The 19,532-nt window shown below is 39.9% G+C and overlaps 2 protein-coding genes across 5 annotated transcripts in view; both read left to right on the forward strand.

The window, feature by feature from the left end:
- ZBTB38 (zinc finger and BTB domain containing 38) overlaps positions 1-9,960 on the forward strand; it is a 43,494-nt gene extending 33,534 nt beyond the window's left edge. For all 4 annotated transcript variants that reach the window (XM_050965817.1, XM_050965819.1, XM_050965816.1 and 1 more), the window contains one exon: positions 999-9,960. In XM_050965817.1, the coding sequence (XP_050821774.1) occupies positions 999-4,580 (3,582 nt within the window). In that variant the 3' untranslated portion in view covers positions 4,581-9,960. The remainder of the gene's footprint in view (positions 1-998) is intronic.
- A 9,336-nt stretch (positions 9,961-19,296) lies between these two features.
- The window catches only part of RASA2 (RAS p21 protein activator 2), a 110,300-nt gene continuing 110,064 nt past the window's right edge, over positions 19,297-19,532 (forward strand). Inside the window, exon 1 of the mRNA XM_050965883.1 lies at positions 19,297-19,315. The gene's annotated coding sequence lies outside the window, so the exon portion shown is untranslated. The remainder of the gene's footprint in view (positions 19,316-19,532) is intronic.

The following is a 19,532-nucleotide window of genomic DNA, read 5'->3' on the forward strand; positions in this document are numbered from 1 at the left end:
AATTCTTATAGAAAAGAACATCTGTTTGATGTTAAAATTATGATTTATGTGTTTTATCATTTAGTTTTTAAAACAGTATTTTGTCATTGGAGCTTTTTAATTTTTGGAACCTCTAATTTTTCTATAATTTTTTTATTAATGCGATCAAATGTTAAATGTGATTACACAGTCCTGGAGCTCTAAGTCCTCTGTTATCCATGGAACAGATATACAATATGGGTAGCAGCAGTTCAAGTTTCCTCACACTGCCACATCAGTATGTCTCAACCCTGACCTTGGAGGGACCATCTCTAGGGTTGAGTTCAGTTTCTTTGTTCATTCAGGCTAAACTTCATCAGTTGCACCACTGGCCATTCAGACAGCTGGAGTCTGATTTTAAATACTGGATATCAGCCAGATTGCAAATATAAAGAATTGATCTGGCTATTGAGGAACAAGAGAGCTGCTTTTTCTCCTATCCCTGCTACTGAGGAGCTGCCAGAGCTCCTCCATCTCTAATCTGTTTGTAAATATTATTTAAAGATTTGTGTAGACCTTGAATGAAACATTATGACAGAACATACTTTGAATATATAACTTACGAAGTATGTAAATGCATTTGAGTTACAAATGAATGTTATTTTCTTTAGCTCCTTGGATAATTTACCCATTTACCCATACCCTACAGAATGGGTCAACTTTTGTATGAAAATTGAGTGGGGGGTAGAGGGGACCCTTTACAATTAATTCTGAAATACTGGGCCTCACCCCGCAAACATTTACTAGTAAGAACTGTAGTTACTTCCCTGACAAGTCACCCTATTACCATCTATATTGTTTGCAGGATCAAACCCAAGTTTTTTTTACCTGAAAATGCTATTGCATAACTTCACCCTCCTTTTTTACCTGAATGCAAAACAAAACAAACCTGAAAAAAGTCCCCAATAACAGAGCTGATTTTTTGTAATAGCTTTTAAAAGCAAATTTAACTGTTAACTCTTTTTTTGTTGTTGTTGTAGATGACAGTCATGTCCCAGTCAAAGGATCTCAAGGATGACTTTCATAGTGACACGGTACTCTCCATTTTGAATGAACAGCGCATTCGGGGTATTTTATGTGATGTCACTATAATTGTGGAAGATACCAAATTTAAAGCCCACAGTAATGTACTAGCAGCTTCAAGCCTTTATTTCAAAAATATTTTTTGGAGTCATACGATCTGTATTTCTGGACATGTCCTGGAGTTAGATGATCTTAAGGCTGAAGTGTTTACTGAAATACTTAATTATATCTACAGTTCCACAGTAGTTGTTAAGAGACAGGAGACTGTAACAGACCTTGCAGCTGCAGGGAAAAAACTGGGAATATCGTTTCTGGAAGATCTTACAGACATTAATTTTTCAGATTCCCCCTGTCCGTATGCATTTTGTATAACTGAAAAAGGGGTGGTCAAAGAAGAAAAAAATGAAAAAAGACACGAAGATTCAGCTATCACAAACGGGCCAAGAATCACAAATGCTTTTTCAATTTTTGAAACTGAAAATAATAACAATTTGTTTTCTCCACTTGACTTGAGAGCAAGTTTTAAAAAGGTATCTGAGACAATTAAAGCAACCAATGTTGGCCTTGATAGGGATGATGTTGGAAAAGATACTGAGCCAGCCAGTACATTAGCTGAACACTCCTATGCAGTTTCTTCTGGAGGTGATGCTTTTCAAGGAACTCCTTTTTTAGAACATGACAGCAGCCCTCTGTATAAAATGAGTGAAGACCATTATGAAACTACTCAGACAACACCTCTACTTCAACCAATAAAACAAGCATGTGGTACACCAAAGATGGCCTTTAAACCCCAGTGTACTGGTTTGGCTATAGCAAAAATATCAGCCCCCAAAGTAACCAATACAGAGGTTCAACAAGAAGCAGTTACAGATCAAGCGATTATTCCTTTCCCTCATGATAAGGCAGGAGACGTACTTTTTTCCACAGAAGACGAAAGTAGATCTGCTAACATCCCTGGATCTGTAGCAACAGTTATTCCACCTGTTTACAGATGTAATTGTTGTACCAGATCATTTGATGACAGAGCTTTACTCAGTACCCATCTTCAGCTTCACACAAATCATCAGGAACCTTTAATATGCAAATACTGCAGCAAACAATTTGCAAATCTTAACAGACTGGAGAATCATGAACAAGTCTGTAGGAGTTCAGGCAGCATATCTGTTCAGAGTGGAAATGAACAAAAAAATTTAGATAACTATACTACTACTGGTGAAAGAAATGGAAGCTCACATGGAAACACAGAGCCTCTGTTGTCTGAAAACAATATTACTGATTACTCCAGTGCAAACTGCACCTTGTCAGAAACAGATCATTTGGTTAAAGTTGTTGATGGGCAGATATTATATACATGCATTGTTTGCAAACGTAGCTATGTAACATTGTCTAGCCTTCGAAGACATGCAAATGTGCATTCATGGAGAAGAACTTATCCTTGCCATTACTGCAACAAAGTGTTTGCATTAGCTGAATATCGTACCAGACATGAAATCTGGCACACAGGGGAAAGGCGTTATCAGTGCATTTTCTGCCTTGAGACTTTCATGACTTATTATATACTAAAAAATCATCAGAAATCTTTCCATGCAATTGACTATCGACTTGCAGTAAATAAAAAAACACCTAATGGAGGCTTAAAGCCTAGCATGTATCCTTACAAACTTTATAGGCTTTTACCTATGAAATGCAGAAGGCTACCTTATAAGTCCTACCAGAATTCTTCGTTTGAAAATGTACAAGCAAGCACCCAAGTTAATGAAGCAACTTCTAGTACCTGCATTATTCAGAATTCTCTCAACTCTGAACTACCTTCGCTGAATTTTCAAAATAATATATTAACAAACAATACCACTATTTGCTTGAATACATCTTCATGCAATGATGCAACATCATCTATGAATATTCAGAATGTTTCACCTTGGGCAGTAGGAATGTTAAATTCTGACCTACAAAGTGACTTTTTTACTGCAGAAAAATCAGTGCCCCAAGCTGCAAATGAACTTAGTTCTGGTTCTCAAGAGTGTGATTCCTCCATTCTGTCTTTCAGTAATATGAGTGAAAATTCAACCTCTGTTATTAACTATAGCAGCTCAGCACCCTCGGTTATAATGCACAGTAGTAGAGTCTCATCAGTAATAATGCACAGTAATGCAGTCATTTCTATGGGAAGCAGTAAGACAATATCCTCCAATAATATAGCCAGTCAGTCCATAAAAGATGACTGTAAACATGGGTCAGATAACTACGGCAAAGGCATTACTAAAGCAAAAACTATTAAAGAAAAAAAGAAAACACTTCTGTACAATAGAGGAGAAACACTCGAGGAGTTAGAGTATATTACAGGATCTGGAGGTTCATCTAACAAGACTATAGATACTGTTCAAGAATCAAGTAAAACCGAAACCTACATTGCAAAGCCTGCCTTACCTGGAACATCTACTGATAGTAATGTTGCTCCCCTTTGTCAAATAACAGTAAAAATTGGGAATGAGGCTATTGTAAAAAGACATATTTTAGGATCCAAACTGTTTTATAAAAGAGGAAGGTCTAAATGTGCATCTGAACAGGACAATCAGCCTCAGGAGACTGAAACAGAGAGAAAAGAAGGAAGCCCAGCTAGGCTTTGCAGATCAGAATGTATGGAACTTACTGAAATGTGCGATGATGTAAGTGATCAGGATTCCAATGACAAACCCTGGAGACCTTATTATAATTACAAACCAAAAAAGAAATCTAAACAGCTAAGAAAAATGAGAAAAGTCAAATGGAGGAAGAATCATGGAAACAAGAACTCCGGTACTGAAAGTGAAAATACATGCAATAGAGAGTATGCACTTAGAAAAATTCCTGAAGAAAAGGGCATCAGTAAAGAAGGAAACACAGAAATGCCTAATCTTCATTGTGAGCTCTGTGAGCGAGAGAAATCTTCCACTGAAGAAATCCAGGAACCTATACATTTGCATGTACCTACTTCAAAGCCTTATATTTGTGAATTATGCCAAAAGCAGTTCCAGAGCCCATCCACACTAAAAATGCATATGAGATGTCATACTGGAGAAAAGCCGTATACTTGTAAAACCTGTGGTAAGTGTTTTTCAGTTCCAGGAAACCTACAGAAACATGAACGTATTCACTTGGGTGTCAAGGATTTTGTCTGTCAATATTGTAGTAAGGCATTCACTTTAAATGAAACACTCAAAATACATGAAAGAATACATACTGGAGAAAAACGCTACCACTGTCAATTCTGTTTACAGAGTTTTTTATATCTTTCTACCAAAAGGAATCATGAGCAAAGACATGTACATGAACACAATAGAAAAGGATATGCTTGTCTTCAGTGCCCCAAAATTTGCAAGACAGCAGCTGCTCTTGGAATGCACCAGAAGAAACATCTATTCAAAAGCCCAAGTCAACAGGATAGAAAAGAGTATTTGTGTAATGAAAGCTCTAAACACTTGGAAAATCAACATTTCATTGACTCAGATGGGAACGAAGTGAATAGTATACAGAGTATGACTCCAAAAGTTGTACTTTGAGTGACAGTTGTCAAAAACAAGAAAAGAGGACTGGAGAAAAATGTATAGAAGCGTGGAATGCAAAGGAAACTCCAGATTCAGGCAGGTTCGAAAAATGAAGATAAGATTTCTTCATCCAAATAACTTTCATATATTAGTACAGTATATGCAAAAAAATACACTGCAACAGAAAAGCTAGGAATATTTGCAATAGTGTAAACATAGCATGAGGGAAAATAAAAGTCTGATCCAAAATAGTTCTGCAATAGTAACGGTTGTAATACATACACAGAAGAAAATAGTAGGTCCAGTCAAAACCTTTTTAATTGGAGTTACAAGTAACTAGCCACTGAACTGTCTTAAATGTACAATACCGTATTTGATTCTGAATCACTCTGGACATAATAAAGACCAAATATATAGGTTCAGAGTACATTCACTATGAAGAATTTGTGCTACAGAAGATGATGTGATGCATTTATACTCAAACTTTCATGGTATTGTGTTTATAAATGAAAAACAAAATTTAAAAGATCTTGGCCTAATGTATACAGTATCTTAAAATTATCAGGTAAAGATAGAAAATGTTTATTGAATGTGAGTATGAAGTATAGTTCAGTTTTGGAAAACTTTTCTGTATCTCAAACCTTAGTTTATACTGTTGTATGATTATTACATTTTACATTATCTATATTCAATTTTACAATTACATTGATAAGCAGTGGGTATCTGAGTGTCAGTGAGGACTGGAAACCCTGATTCATGATACTCCTGTGGTATTCAATAAATGTTCATCTTAAATATTAAGTCTTCCAAGCTGCATTAGTCCTGGAAAGTCCAGCTATCAACTGTATGTCAGACCAATTAATCCAAGGGCAAGTCCAGATTTACTGTTGTAGAAGCCAAATGAAACACACTCCAGCTTCATGGTCAAGGAGTTGTTGAACTGTCCAGTATAAAGACCTTGTGTAAATACATTTCCCACCTTCCAGTGGCTCTGCAACTCTTTAATTTTTGGAACCATCTCGCTTCTCATTTCGGAATGCTTAGTCCATGAGAGTTCCTCCAGCTGGAATAATTTCACACATGCCATGAGCAGGAGTTGGACTAGTTCTTGGTCTTCAAATGAGTTGGCTAAAACCAACAAATAAAAATTACCCTTTTGTTTTGCTTTTTTGAGTGGTAGGGGTGGGGAATATCTAGTTTCTTTCATCCATACGTCAATCAGGGCTTTTTAATTGCCTCTATACACTTTCATCCATACACACATTTGAGACAGTCGCCTGTGGAACTGGGGCATAGGCCAGTCTACTGTGGAGGAGGAGTGGCCTCCTGCCCTGGCAGGCTTTTTAATTTAGTGGGGATAGGGGCTTGCCCTTGCCCATGCCCACAATCCAGTTGCAGTTTCTTAGACTATGGTGTAGTAACCATTGGGCCACATGCTGGCCCAGTTCTCTCTCTGACAACTAAATAGAGAGCTAATCATATGCTTTGGGTTGCAGCATCTTTAAGGTTCTTCCATAGATGAAGAATGTGCATCCAGGGAAGAGTACCCCCCACCAAACTTCATACCATGAGCCTGATTTCTATATATATGCTGATCAGTCTTGGTAGAGATGCAGACTGTGTTTCAGTAAGAAAGGAGCCAGTGTTCTGAGACTGTTAGAAAGGGAGTACAACTCCTTTCTGATTAAGGATTAGTCTCTGAGGCTGCATGCTCACAACCTGGCTCACTGTTCTTCTCCAGCCAGACAGCACTCTTCTGTGGTGAAAACAATTGCTGGATCCCACATGCTTCTAATCCCCTGGGTCTGATTAGAGCTGGGTTAGTGTTCTGAGCTCTGGGTCTCTGAGTTTTTCTCTCCAGGAACGTTTAATTTGTGGCAAGTTGGGGTGTGAATCTACCCTGCACTCATCAGCGTGAATCTCTTGAAGTTGAGGATGATTGTCTTTCGTGGATTGTCCATTTCAAATTATCTGTGGGGCTGCTGATGGCTTGTAAGGCCTATTTTGGAGCCGCAGACTCTGCCATCTTTCCGAGCAGGGCAGGTGAACATGGGATATTGGTTTGGGCCATCGCACAGTCTTTGTGTCACTTCCATTTTTCTGTTACGTGTAGTTGCATCTGATTCTCAAAGTGCTGAGTTCTCTGCCTCAAGCAGTTCCTCTATTGTTGTCAATCCTGGGTTATGTGTTCCCACAAGTTGATGTCAATGTTGCATTTCCTCATATTAGCCTTGAGGATGTCCCTACAGCATTTTTTCTGCCCTCCTCTGGTGCATTTGCCTTGGTTGAATTAGAGTAGAAGACTTGTTTTTGGCAGTCTGGAATCAGGCATCTGGACAACATAGCTTTCCCAGCAAAGTTGATGATAAATAACCATCACCTTGATGCTCGTAATATTGGCTTATGAGAGAACACTCATGTTAGAGTGTCTGTTATCCCATTTGATTCAGAGAATCTTATGCATACAGCATTGATACTTTTCCCATGCCTTACGATGTCTCTTATATGTTGTCCACGTTTCAGCTTAGTAAGGTGGATGGAGATCACAACAGCTTTATAGACCATGAGTTTGGTTTTGGTTCTGATGTTGCAATCTTGAAACATCCTCTTTCTCAGAAGACTAAAAGTTTTGCTTGCACATTTGAGCCGGCATTGGATTTCTTCGTCAATATCAGCTGTCTGTGAAAGGTGGCTTCCAAGATATGGAATGTGTGCAACATTCTTTAGAGGGTTATTGTGGATCTGTATTGCTGGTGATGGGAATTGTGCACCAGGAGCTTGCTGACGGAGGACCTTTGTCTTCCGGATGTTAAGCATCAGTCCCATTTTCTGATATGCTTCAGCAAAGATGTTGATGGTCACCTGAAGATCTATTTCTGAGTGAACACACACTACAGTAATGTCAGCATACTAAAGCTCGATGACTGAAGTCAGCAATGTTTGAATTCTGGACTGGAAGCAGTTAAGGTTGAACAGCTTGCAATCCATCTGGTAGATTACCTGCACTCCTACCAGGATCGTATCCGTGATCAAATAAAGCATCGCAGCAAGGAAGATGGAGAAGCGCCAGGAGGGTAATGACACAGCCCTGATTGACACCTGTCTTAACCTTGGAAGGAGCCATAGCAGACCCATTATGGAGGATCACTGCTTGTATGTCATCGTGAAGGAGATGAAGAATGGTGACAAATTTCAGTGGACAACCATACATCAGAAGGATTTCCCACAGTGCTTCCCTGTTAATGGAGTCAAAGGCTTCCGCCATGTACAGTGGTCTGTGGTGTTCTCTATATTTTTCCTGCAGCTGGCGAGCAGTGAAGATCATGTCATTAGTGCCTCTAGATGGTCTAAACCCACACTGAGATTCAGGAAGAATGTCTTTGGCATGAGCAAGACAACGGTTCAGGAGAAGTCTTGCAAGGATCTATCCCGCAGTTGCTAACAGAAAGATTCCTCTATAATTTCCAGTTGGATTTATCTCTAAAATGATGCAAACAGAAAATCAGCCCAGAGACACTCAAGGATCCAATAAAGCATGATCTCTTCCACCAATGCCTCAGCAAAAATACCTCGAACTAGCATGCCACAGACTAACTGTCCATGTGGACCCTGCTGATGCATATCAGACTGCACCAATTAATTGTTAATGTGTGTCAGCAGAGTCCACATAGACAGTTAATCTGTGGCAGGCTAGTGCAGAGTAGATTCACACCCCAGCTTGCTGTGAACTAATTGTCGAGTAGACAAGCCCTAAGGTGCACTCCTAATTACAGACCCCCATGTCTGCCATTCTTCCTTGGGGTGTGGGATGCTGCAGCCTGAACCCTGAAGCCAGTGCCTCAGCACTCCCAACCCCCCTGTGGCTTGTATGTGTCCCCTCAGTGTGGGAGCTCTGAGCTTCTACAAAATGGCAGGCAAACAAAAAAATACAGGCTTAGCAAAGAAATTTCTTAAGAAAGCACTAAAGAGTTACAGCACTCTACAAAATAAACAGCCTTGAGATGCTCTCCTTTTAGCATGATCTAACCCCTTCTGTGAGCCTGAGAACTGAGCATTGTTTCAGGCGAGGCAGACACTCCTGCCTTCTCTCTTGCTCCAGCCTGGTCTTCTGGCTTGTGACAAAGGGAGGCCCCCCTCCACTTAAATACAATTGTCCCTTTTTGCCCCTTGTTCTCCAACTGGGAAATTCCATCCTATTCCCCCAGTCAGCCTGCTGTGTAGCGTCCAATGTCCTGTGGGGATGGCTGGTAGTGCAAAGACTGTCAGCTGATGACCCTAGATTGCTAGATGATGGATCCTCAGCCATAGTCATCCTCCAACAGCCAGAAGCCATGAATATTCATTTGGTGACCCTTAGAACTCTATAAGGTCCTACGTTACCAAGGCTGGCAGAGGTCAGCTCAAAAGAGACATCCAGTAAGACCAGAGTTTTACAGTGAATATTGTTTTGGTGACTGGAACAAAGGATCTAATTTTGAAGAAGATAGAGAAAATACTTTTAAAAAATGGTCAAGGAAGGTAGAAGACTGTGATCAACATTTTATACCATAGGGCTGATCAGATAAGTATCCATAATACTGCATTTGTCTTATCTATTCTTCATGTATTTTTATCTGTATACAGTATTATAAAATAAAGGACAGGACAAAGATTGGTGAACCTCAACTTCATTCTACATAAAAATATGATACACTATTTGTTTAGTTATTTGGTTTTTTATTATACATTGTAAAAGAAGTGATATCTTGGGTTTGATAAAACTACACTTGAACTGATAGTGAAGTACTCAATTAAATAATATTGTCCACTTATTTATTCTGCCAGGGATGAATTATATGAATCAATGAGTGTTTTAGTTCCATAGCATCTTTAGGTCCAGACAACTGGGATTATGAAATAAATACAATACAAATGTGATGAAATACATGGGGATATTTTCTAACTGGATTTATATGCCGATCATTCTAGACCAAAGCAAATCAAGTAGAATATTTATACAAATATTTTACAAATATTTTATATAACTATGGTTCATAAGAAAAATATTGATAGCTTATGTTAGGTTTGGTGGGATTGCATATTTTGATAAAAACACAATGACTTTATAATTCTGTGTATTCTCTACAGTTCATAGCAAAGCAATTATTAAGATGGCCATGTCATGTTTATATTTAATTGTAGGACTTTTATCACAAGTAACATGTTGAAGTAATGAGTCGAGTACTAATGACCAAACTGGAATTAAAATAAGTGTAAAAGATGGAAATATTGTACAGTGTAAAAGAATGTACTTTGTTACATAATTGCATTTGAATCTTTGTTTAGAAAATACTATTAAATGCAGATATTAAGGGTTGGGGAAAAGTCTATTTTATTTTTAGAAAGAGTGATTATAGTTCTGATTGTGTTTGATTAAAATAACCTGTTCCTATTTTTATAAGTCTCTCCATTTTTTAAAATGATTTTAATATTGACTTATTTTTGTAATTTACGTGGACAAAAGATTTGTATCTCCTGTTTTACACATGCTATATTTAATATTTATTTCAATATAAAAATGTTCTTAAGTCTGAAGGAATGACAACACAGTAGCTACCATATTTATAAACTCAAAATAATACCATTTTGAAAAACATTTTCTAAAGTTAATTTAATTTGATGTTTTGTAAAAGATGGACAGCCTTGGATACAGAAATACTTAGTTTATGCACAGAAACTAAGCTGGGCAGCAGTACTGCAAGCTTCCCTACAACGTCAAAACTGTTGTACAGGTCCACCTCCATAAATTAAAAAGCATAATTCAATCTCCATCCTCAGTTCCAAGCCAATTGGGATGATAGCTTTTGTGATATGGATATTGGCCCACTAGCAGGGGGGCTCCAGGCCCCAGCACGCCAAGCGCGTGCTTGGGGCGGCATGCTGCGGGGGGTGATCTGCTGGTCACCGGGAAGGCGGCAGGCAGGCAGCCTTTGGCAGCATGCCTGCGGAGGGTCCGCTGGTCCCGCGGCTTCGGTGGAGCCGCGGGACCAGCGGACCCTCTGCAGGCACACCTGCGGGAGGTCCACCAGAGCCGCGGGATCGGCGACCGGCAGAGCGCTCCCCACGGCATGCTGCCATGCTTGGGGTGGCGAAATGTCTAGAGCCGCCCCTGCCCGCTAGGAATTGGAATAAAAGCACCAACTAATTGCTGAATTAGCTTGTAATATTTCTACCAACCTGAACTAATACTATTGGAGAAACAGCATATGATTGATTGTGTAATTAAAGACTATATATAATGCATATGCATATATGTACAGTTTTAAGGTTGTGCAACCTTTAGTGGTCATTTCCTAGCTTTTGTATGCTTGTACTGTTAGCCCAAAACAGTTTAACTCTGGTCAACACAGATCAGAAGATGGACTGTCTGCAGATCCCGTCCCCCTCCCGCATCTATCATTCGGTGATTTATTAAGACAGAGGCAGAATAAGATGTAACACACAAATATTTATTATGCCACTAGTCCGTAAACTAGACAAGGACCCCCCTTCAGACAATAAACAACATTAGCAAGACACACACGGTTGTTAACAGTTACCAGAGTGTGAAGCTCAGAGCCCTTAAACCCCCTTAAACCTATGGATGTAAAACAGAGGAAAACCACAATGGGTATTACAATACCATATCCTGAAGACAGGGACACAATGACAAAAACTTAGGATATGACAAAGATAGTGGTGAAAATCAGGGGAGCTGGACACCAAACAGGAACTGGATATTCTTCTCTCTCTGGACAGGTCCTCTGGGCAGGTCTTCTACCTCAGGTAGGTCTTCAGTGCTTTCCCACGCAGTCTCTGCTTGACCTCATAGTTCAGTGCAAGTATGTGCTCACTAATGGTGTGTAACAGTTGAGTGCAAATATGTTAATAGAGATCAAGAATCTAAAGTTCTATGAGTCCTGGTCCCTCTGGGGCTCCTTGCAGCTAGCTGAATTGGGACACTGGCTGCCACTCAGATGGACAGCCCTGCGTGACAGGCATGCCACTCACTAAATAACCTGCAGTTGCTAGGCAGATTATGGCTGTCACATGACTAACTGCCTTGACCTTTTTCCGCCTAAATTTGAAAAAGGCTGAAAGGGCACTAAATCATTTGAGGAAGAAGGGTATCCAAGATGGAGACTTAGCTATCCTTTTACAAATCCAAGATGGATATTACGTAGAACGGGTCAGAAACAGATTTTACCCTACAGTTCATGCAACCTTGGTGTTCTCTAAATGTAGGTTTAATAGTTATTTATTAATAAACATTTGAAAAGTTCTTTTAAAATAAGGACATCTTATAGGACATGGAAAAGATATGGGGTGAAGTCCTGGTCCCATTTAAGTTAGTGGCAAAACTCGCATTTGTCTTCAGCAGAGCCAGGATTTCACTCAGGGCTATCCTGAAAACCAAAGAGGTGTCTGGCTTGTAGTCTTTTGCTCATAGATTCCAATGCCAGAAGGGATCGTTCTGATCATCTGGTCTGACCTCATGCATAATATAGGCTATAAGACTTCCCCCAAATAAATCCTACACCATTTATTTTAGAAACACATTCAGTCATAATTTAAAAATTGTTGATGGAGAATCTACCACAACACATGGTAAATTGTTCTAATGGTTAATTACTCTCATTGTTAAAAATGTATGCCTTATTTACAATCTGAATGTGTCTAGCTTCAACTTACAACCATTGGTTCATGTTGTACCTTCCTCTATTACATTGAAGAGTCCATTATTAAATATTTGTTCCTCATGTGGATATGTATAGATTGTAATTAAGTCATGCTTTAACCTTCTCTTTGTCAAGCTAATTAGATTGAGCTCGAGTCTATTACTAAAAGGCATGTTTTCGAATATTTTAATCATTCTTGTGGCTCTGCTGTGAACCCTCTCCACTTTATCAACATCCTTCTCGATTTGTGAACACCAGAACTGGACACAGTCAGTATTGCAGCAGTGGTCATCACCATTGCCAAATACAAAGGTAAAATAACCTGTCTACTCCTACTCTAGATTACCCTGTTTATACATCCAAGGATTGCTTTGGCCTTTTTGGTTGCAGAATTGCACTGGGAGCTCATGATCAGCTGATTATGTACCACAACCCCTGTGATGCTTCCCAGGAGTACCAAGGATTGTGAGGTACTTCCCTACCACCTGCCTTTAATGTGAGGAAGTCTTGTCTGTGCCTGCTGTGGATCAGCTCCCTGAAGCTACCAGATTCTGGCAACACAAGCACTAGCTTCTAAGCCTCTGCAGACTCTCTCTCAGTACAGGTTAGCAATAGCCACACAGCACCCCCCAAATCCTTTAAGTGTTCCCTGTAGTATGCAACCCCTTACCCACTGAACACTTGCAGAATTACGAGGCCTGTTGGTCCTAAAGGAACACTACACAGCAGCTTACTGCTGAACATGCAGCACTTAGATATATTTATAGCAAAAACAAATAAGTTTATCATCAAAGAGCAGAGATTCAAGTGATACTAAGAATATTGGAAACAAATTGTTAATATAAAACAAAATCATAACACACTTTCTAGAGACTAAACTTAACTAACAAGTTATCCTCCTGTCTAAAGAAGCTTATCCCACCCAAAGTTCTCTCTGGCCTTTTCAGCCACCCTGGTTGATATTCCTTTTTCATGAAGCAAACTCGCTGTCCGTTTACTTCATAGGTGAAGGATGCTAGGATTTTTTTGCAACCCTAAATATACCAGCACAGACCGATTGATATGCACCTCAAAATAGGACTTCCCTCCACCTCTTCCCCAGTTTCTCTCTTCCTGTTACTTTCTTCTATTTGAAGATTTCACAACCCGTTATTAGCATTTGGATTAGACTGGTGAGTGGAGGCCCACGGTGAACCATACAATACTTAATTTACATATAAACAGACAAACATTTCTTCCTGAAAGTAAACCTGTTTTTCACATTTGCTGGTGACCAGTCCCTAGACACAGCCCTTAAGAACATAATTTTTATTTTATATACATAACTCTTTACACAACATCCATACATGTGTTTTGAATGATATTGATGACCACCAGTTTGATACAGGCTTTTGTCTGAGACATCACAGGTCCCCATTTGGTGAATGAAAATGTTCAGGAGATTCCTGTACCCTTATGCATCCCTGTATGCCCCACTGCCAGTTGGCATCAGGAGGTCCATACTCACATAACCTGCAAATCTTTTTCAGACACACTGCTCCCCAGGATAAAGTCCCTCATCCTACATTCTTTGTTCCTAGATATACGCATTTACATTTTTCTGTATTAAAGCACATTGTTTGCTTGTACCCAGCTTACCATGTGATCCAGAAAAAAATCCTCCAAATTTTGTGACATCTGCAAACTTATCAGTGATGATTTTATGTTTTCTTCCAGGTCATTAATAAAAATGTTAAATCATGTAGGACCAAGATCCGCTTCAAGCAGGACACCACTAGAAACAGGCCCTGTTCAAAGATGGCTCTCCATTTACCATTACAGTGAGACCTATAAAGGAGCCAATTTTTAATCCATTTAATGTGTGCCATGTTAATTTTATATTCTAGTTTTTAATCAGTACCAAGTCAAACACCTTACCGAAGGCTAAATATATTGCATCAACACTGTTACCTTTATCAACAATATTACCATAATCTCATAAAAATATCCAATTTGTCTGAATCTATTTTCCATTAACCCATGTTGACTGGTATTAGTTACATTACCCTCCTTTAATTCTTTATTAATAGAGTCATGTATCAGCCATTCCTTTATCTTGCCCATGATCAACGTCAGACTGACACACCTATAATTACCTGGGTCATCCTGTTTATGCTTTTTAAATATTGGCACAACATTAGCTTTCTTTCAATCTTCTGGAACTTGGCCAGTGTTCCAAGACTTATTGAAAATGAACATTAATGGTCCAGTGAGCTCCTCAGCCACGCCTTTTAAAATGTATGGATGTAAGTTATCCAGAACTGCTGATTTTAAAATGTCTAACATTAGTAGCTACTGTTCATACAATTAGACTGTACCTTTCTCCCTGGAGTAGCAAAGCTCACAATTCCATTTTTTATCCAAGAGAAGAAAGTCTACAAACACTTCATCCTTAAGGCCCATTCCTATGAGATAGCAAGTGCTTCCTTTGAGGGGCTGAGACAACGAGGTGAGAGCACGCAACAAGTCAGAGTAAGTGCTCAACATTTCATGGGATCAGACATTTGAGGATGAAAAGTGTTTATATAAATGCTCAGGTGAATAAAAGTTGACTGCTTAGTATCTGATAGGACTGGTTTTCATATGCTTTTAATTTTTCATATGCCTTTAAAAGGCACATTTCTTTTTTAATAAGTTGTGCTAAAATATCAAATTAAAAATGTATAATCTAAATTCTAATCATGCATATGTAATATGAATGTGAGTTTTCCACACTGTACTTTTCAATTATTTTCGGACTATGGCAGGGGGACACAGTCTAGAATGCAAAATGTCTAATTTGTATACAGAAATGGGCAAATATATACAGCATAAGGAAAAATGCAAATTAAAATATTTTTCCCTCCAGCTGTGTGCCATTAGTCTGCAACATGCATAAAAAATAAATTAACCTAGAGTAATAGAAAAGCAGTGATTCAGGTCATTTGTGGGACAGCACTGAAAACAGATGTCTAACCAAAACAAGGAAGTTTAGAAGTATACGGAGCATATAATAAAATCTTCTTCCTTCCCCGTTTCATATTGCTAATACCAAGAAGTTTATGGTCATTCTACTAGGTTATTTATTCAGACTTAAAATATGCTCATCAATCCTCAGCAGATGTGCAAAAATTAAAACAAATTATTGCCATCTGTGAAAAATATGATAAAGATCTAGCAGACATCCATTTCACTGAAACATATAGAAAGGGAGTGTACAAACTTAGTCACAAAAGTGTCACAGTCTTCTTCCAGCTACTTCAATATTTCTTCCATTACATATTCTCCTGTGACTCTGCTCAATCATTTGTTCCATTTGCAATCACACAAGATCAGATTGCTACATATCAGCCTCAGAAGTGTTTGAAACAGAACTATGTTAAAGCACATTTGGGAACATTTAGTGTGCATCAGCAGGGTCTACCGGGACTAATTAATACACAACATATTAGCATGCTTTAGAAGTCACAACGCTGTAGTGCACATTACCTCACTGCATAGACAAGCCCTTAGTCAAAGGACTTGACTATGCTTGGGATTAGCCTCAATTCACCCACTGGAGGCCAGCAACCAGTGTAAATGCACTAGTGTAAGCCTTAAGTGTAGACATAAACTGGTTGATCTTACTCTGGTTTAAAACAGGAAGCAGCTCAGCTGGTACAAATTGAAGATTTCCTTGTCTACGCTTAGAATTCACATTGGTGCAGGAGATGTCAGTTACTGGATGACTTGTGAATCAGGGTTAATCCCAAGTATAAAGCAAGGCCTAAAATGACATCATACTGGGGTTCACATCTTGGTGCAGTGGCAAGAGAATGTGGTGGGGTTAAGCTGCACCACTTTGTTGATTGCTGAGTTAGACCTTGAGTTAAGGAAGAACTATATACAGCAGTGGTTCTCAATCTGTGGGTTGGGACCCCAAAGTGGGTCATAATCCCATTTTAACGGCATTGTCGAGGGCTGGTATTAGCCTTGCTGGGGCCCAGGGCTGAAGCCCGATCCCCCCTGCCCAGGACCAAAGAGCTTCAGCCCTGAGTGTGTGTGTGGCAGGGGAGGGCTCAGGTTACAGGCCCCCCATCTAGGGTTGAAGGTCTGGCTTTGGCCCTGGCCCCCATGCCTTGGGTGGCAGGGCTCAGGCTTTGGTTCCTCCCTCTGGGGTTTTGTAGCAATTTTTGTGGTCAGAAGGGGGGCGTGGTGCAAAGAAGTTTGAGAAGCCCTGGTTTACAGTAATTCACCTCAGATTCACTTCATATTCAATTGGCTGAATCATTACTCTGAGAGCTACTGTTCAGCCATTTTCTGCCTATTTTATATTGTTTTCAATCTCATAAGAAACAACAGCAAAAATCCTAGAAAACTCCAGATCCTTGTTGTATCTCTGTCATGGGTTCTGTATAACTGTGTGGAAGAAATTGGAGCAATTTACTCCACAACCTACCTCAAAAACTGAAGAAGTAGCTAAAACCTCCTACTCTGGTATAATACACAGAAGATCTACAGGGTGTAGTGTTTGGAACTGGTGGAAAGCCTGAGGCTGTGTCTATGCTTCAGAGCGTATGGCAGCATTACTCCTGGAGGAATTCTGTACCACTGCGCAAGTGCAGAATTAATGTCCCTGCACATTTATTTTTTCCCTGTAGAATAACTGATTCTGATGGGAAGCTGCAATCACACCTTTTACCCGGCAGGAGCTGATGTGCCAGAAGAGAAGGCGGCTGGCTCATGGGCGGGGCAGCCAGCCATGGCGAGTGAGGGGGCAGAGGCTGCTTTCCACACAACGCCCTATCTGCGGGGCCAGGTGAGGAGGCACGGGAAATGGAGGACTGGACAGAGTAGGGCACACAAGACTGCTGGGGGTGGTCACACAGACTGGCGTTCAGAAGAGCAAATGATGGGGGACAGACTGGGGTAGAGGCACAGAAGCTACTAGGGTGATAACATTGAGCCAGGGGCTGAATGGGAGTGGGGGTGCAGGGCCACATAGGGACGCAGGGAGTGGTGGTAGCTGAATGGGGGTGCAGGGACACATGGAGATGGGCAGCTATGCCTGGCTGAGTGCAGGTGCAGGGACACATGAGACAGAGGGAAGTGGGAGGCAGGGCCACATGGGGACATGTGCAGACATGCTTGTCTAAATGGAGAGTGGGGATGCAAGGACACACGGAGACGGGCAGATGTGTCTGAATGGGAGAGGCAAGGGGTCAATCAGGGTCTGCATGGGGGAGGCTCCCGAAATTCCTAACAGTCCCCCCCCAAAAGGATTACATACTTCCCACACCCAGCAACCCTCCAGGTTCACTCGCAGGCTCCTTCCCAGCAGTTATTTTCCTCTCCCTCAGCTCCTCTGTTACCCCTGATTCCCCAAGCCTTTGCACTGCTGCTGAGAAGTATGGGATATACGTTTCTCTATTGCAGCTTAAATGAATTATTACTCAAAGTTCTGTATTAATATGCCTAGTAAGGAATCTATTTGTTAAAAAAAATTTCCTGAATCTTTTTTTTGTTTGTTACATACTAACAGGTATTTTAAATAAAGTACCAAATAATTGAAACTGGCATGATTATATTGTGTTATTTTGACAAAATATGCAGAATTTTAAAATATTGTTTACAGAATTTTTAATTTTTTGGTGCAGAATTCCCCCAGGCATATTAGCATGGTTAAGCCAGCATACCCCCTAGAGCAGATGTAGCATATACCAACAGAAGGAGTTTTTCTGCCAGTGTAGGAAAACCATAACTTCAAACAGCATTAATTATGCCAACAGAAGCACTCTTCTGTCAGCATAGATGTGTCTACAATGCAAGCTAGCATCGCTGGGGGTGTGGATTTTTCATATGCTTGACTGACATAGCTATGCTGGTATAAATTCTAAGTGTAGACCAAGCCTCAGAAGTACAATGTCAGCAAAATAACTGACTATGAGGGAAAAAATTAGCCCTTGAGCAACAGTTACTTACTATCAACAAATATCCCACAGCTCTTTACTTCATAACAAATTGCTAGTGGAGTCCAAGCATCTGCAATTAGATTTAATCCTTATCTCCAACAATGAGCTTGGCAGCGATCACTGTGTACCTCTCTGGTATACTTAGCACTGTACCCTTTTGCAATTACATATGAAAGGTCAAATTGCTACAAATCATCCTCAAAACAGAATTGTTGGGTTTAGCTTTCAAAAAGGGGACTTCAAGTCCAGCCACTTGTGGTTTGCTAGACAGTTTTCCTGCAGATCCAATGGTATTCATATTACTGTGACTACTTCTTGCATATTTTTGGACATTTCCAGGCTTTATTCTTCAAAAAAGAGACTATATGGCTCTAAGGAAACAGATATGAATAGTGCATTTCTAAATATTCCTTTCCACCTTGAAGTGTATTTGTTCCATAACAGATCTGATGCAACTGAGATGCGTAGTGTCAACACACACAAACTACAACGTGTCTCCGCTGCAAGGAACTGAAGCTACTATAAATGAGAAGTACTCAAAGTTCCTTTTTCTCTGTCATCAGATTGTTTTCATTCTAACTACTGGGGTATCTTAATAAACACTCAGTCTAGTGTGGGCCCGTCAGTGCTACAAAGTAAACCTACACAGAATCTGCATGTCATTGAGGTGACAGATCCAATTTACTGCCAGCTTGAAGAAGTTAATAAACAGGTTGCCAGTTCGCCATTAGCTGAAATATTAGGGAAAATGTTTGTTCTGCAAGAAAAATATTTGTGTGGGATTACTGATGTTTTCCTGAAAGCCTCATGTTAAGGAGGAAGTCAGGTAAACAAGTGTTATATATATGCCACATATGTAGAGAACATGAATTAATCACAGAAACTCTGCTTCATCATTTCTACATAGATTGAATGAAAGTTTTTTCTCTCCATAGCCCACTCCACTTGTGAAGACTGATTCAAAGAATCTGGATGATCCCAGTCACTCAGGACTTAGCCCTCCAGGGTGCTAAGTGCTTTCAGTTTCAGAGAAAAACCAAGTTGAGGGCACTCCACACCTTGCATGATCAGCTCCCAATTGCAGGTATTATTTATGTTTTCCTGGGGAGAGGTGGTAGTCATGCAATAAAGGGTGTTCTCCCCTTTGCACTGCTACCCATGATGTGGATAGCCTGTGCAAGGTGGCTTACAATTCAGCCCTAAATGAAGCAACATATGATTTAGCAGGGATAACTGAAACCTCCTAGTATAAAGCACAACTGGTGTAACTGTAAGTGTTCTTGGACAATGATAATGTATTC

Source organism: Gopherus flavomarginatus, chromosome 8 (assembly GCF_025201925.1).
Source record: "Gopherus flavomarginatus isolate rGopFla2 chromosome 8, rGopFla2.mat.asm, whole genome shotgun sequence".
Classification (NCBI taxonomy): Eukaryota; Metazoa; Chordata; order Testudines; family Testudinidae; genus Gopherus; species Gopherus flavomarginatus.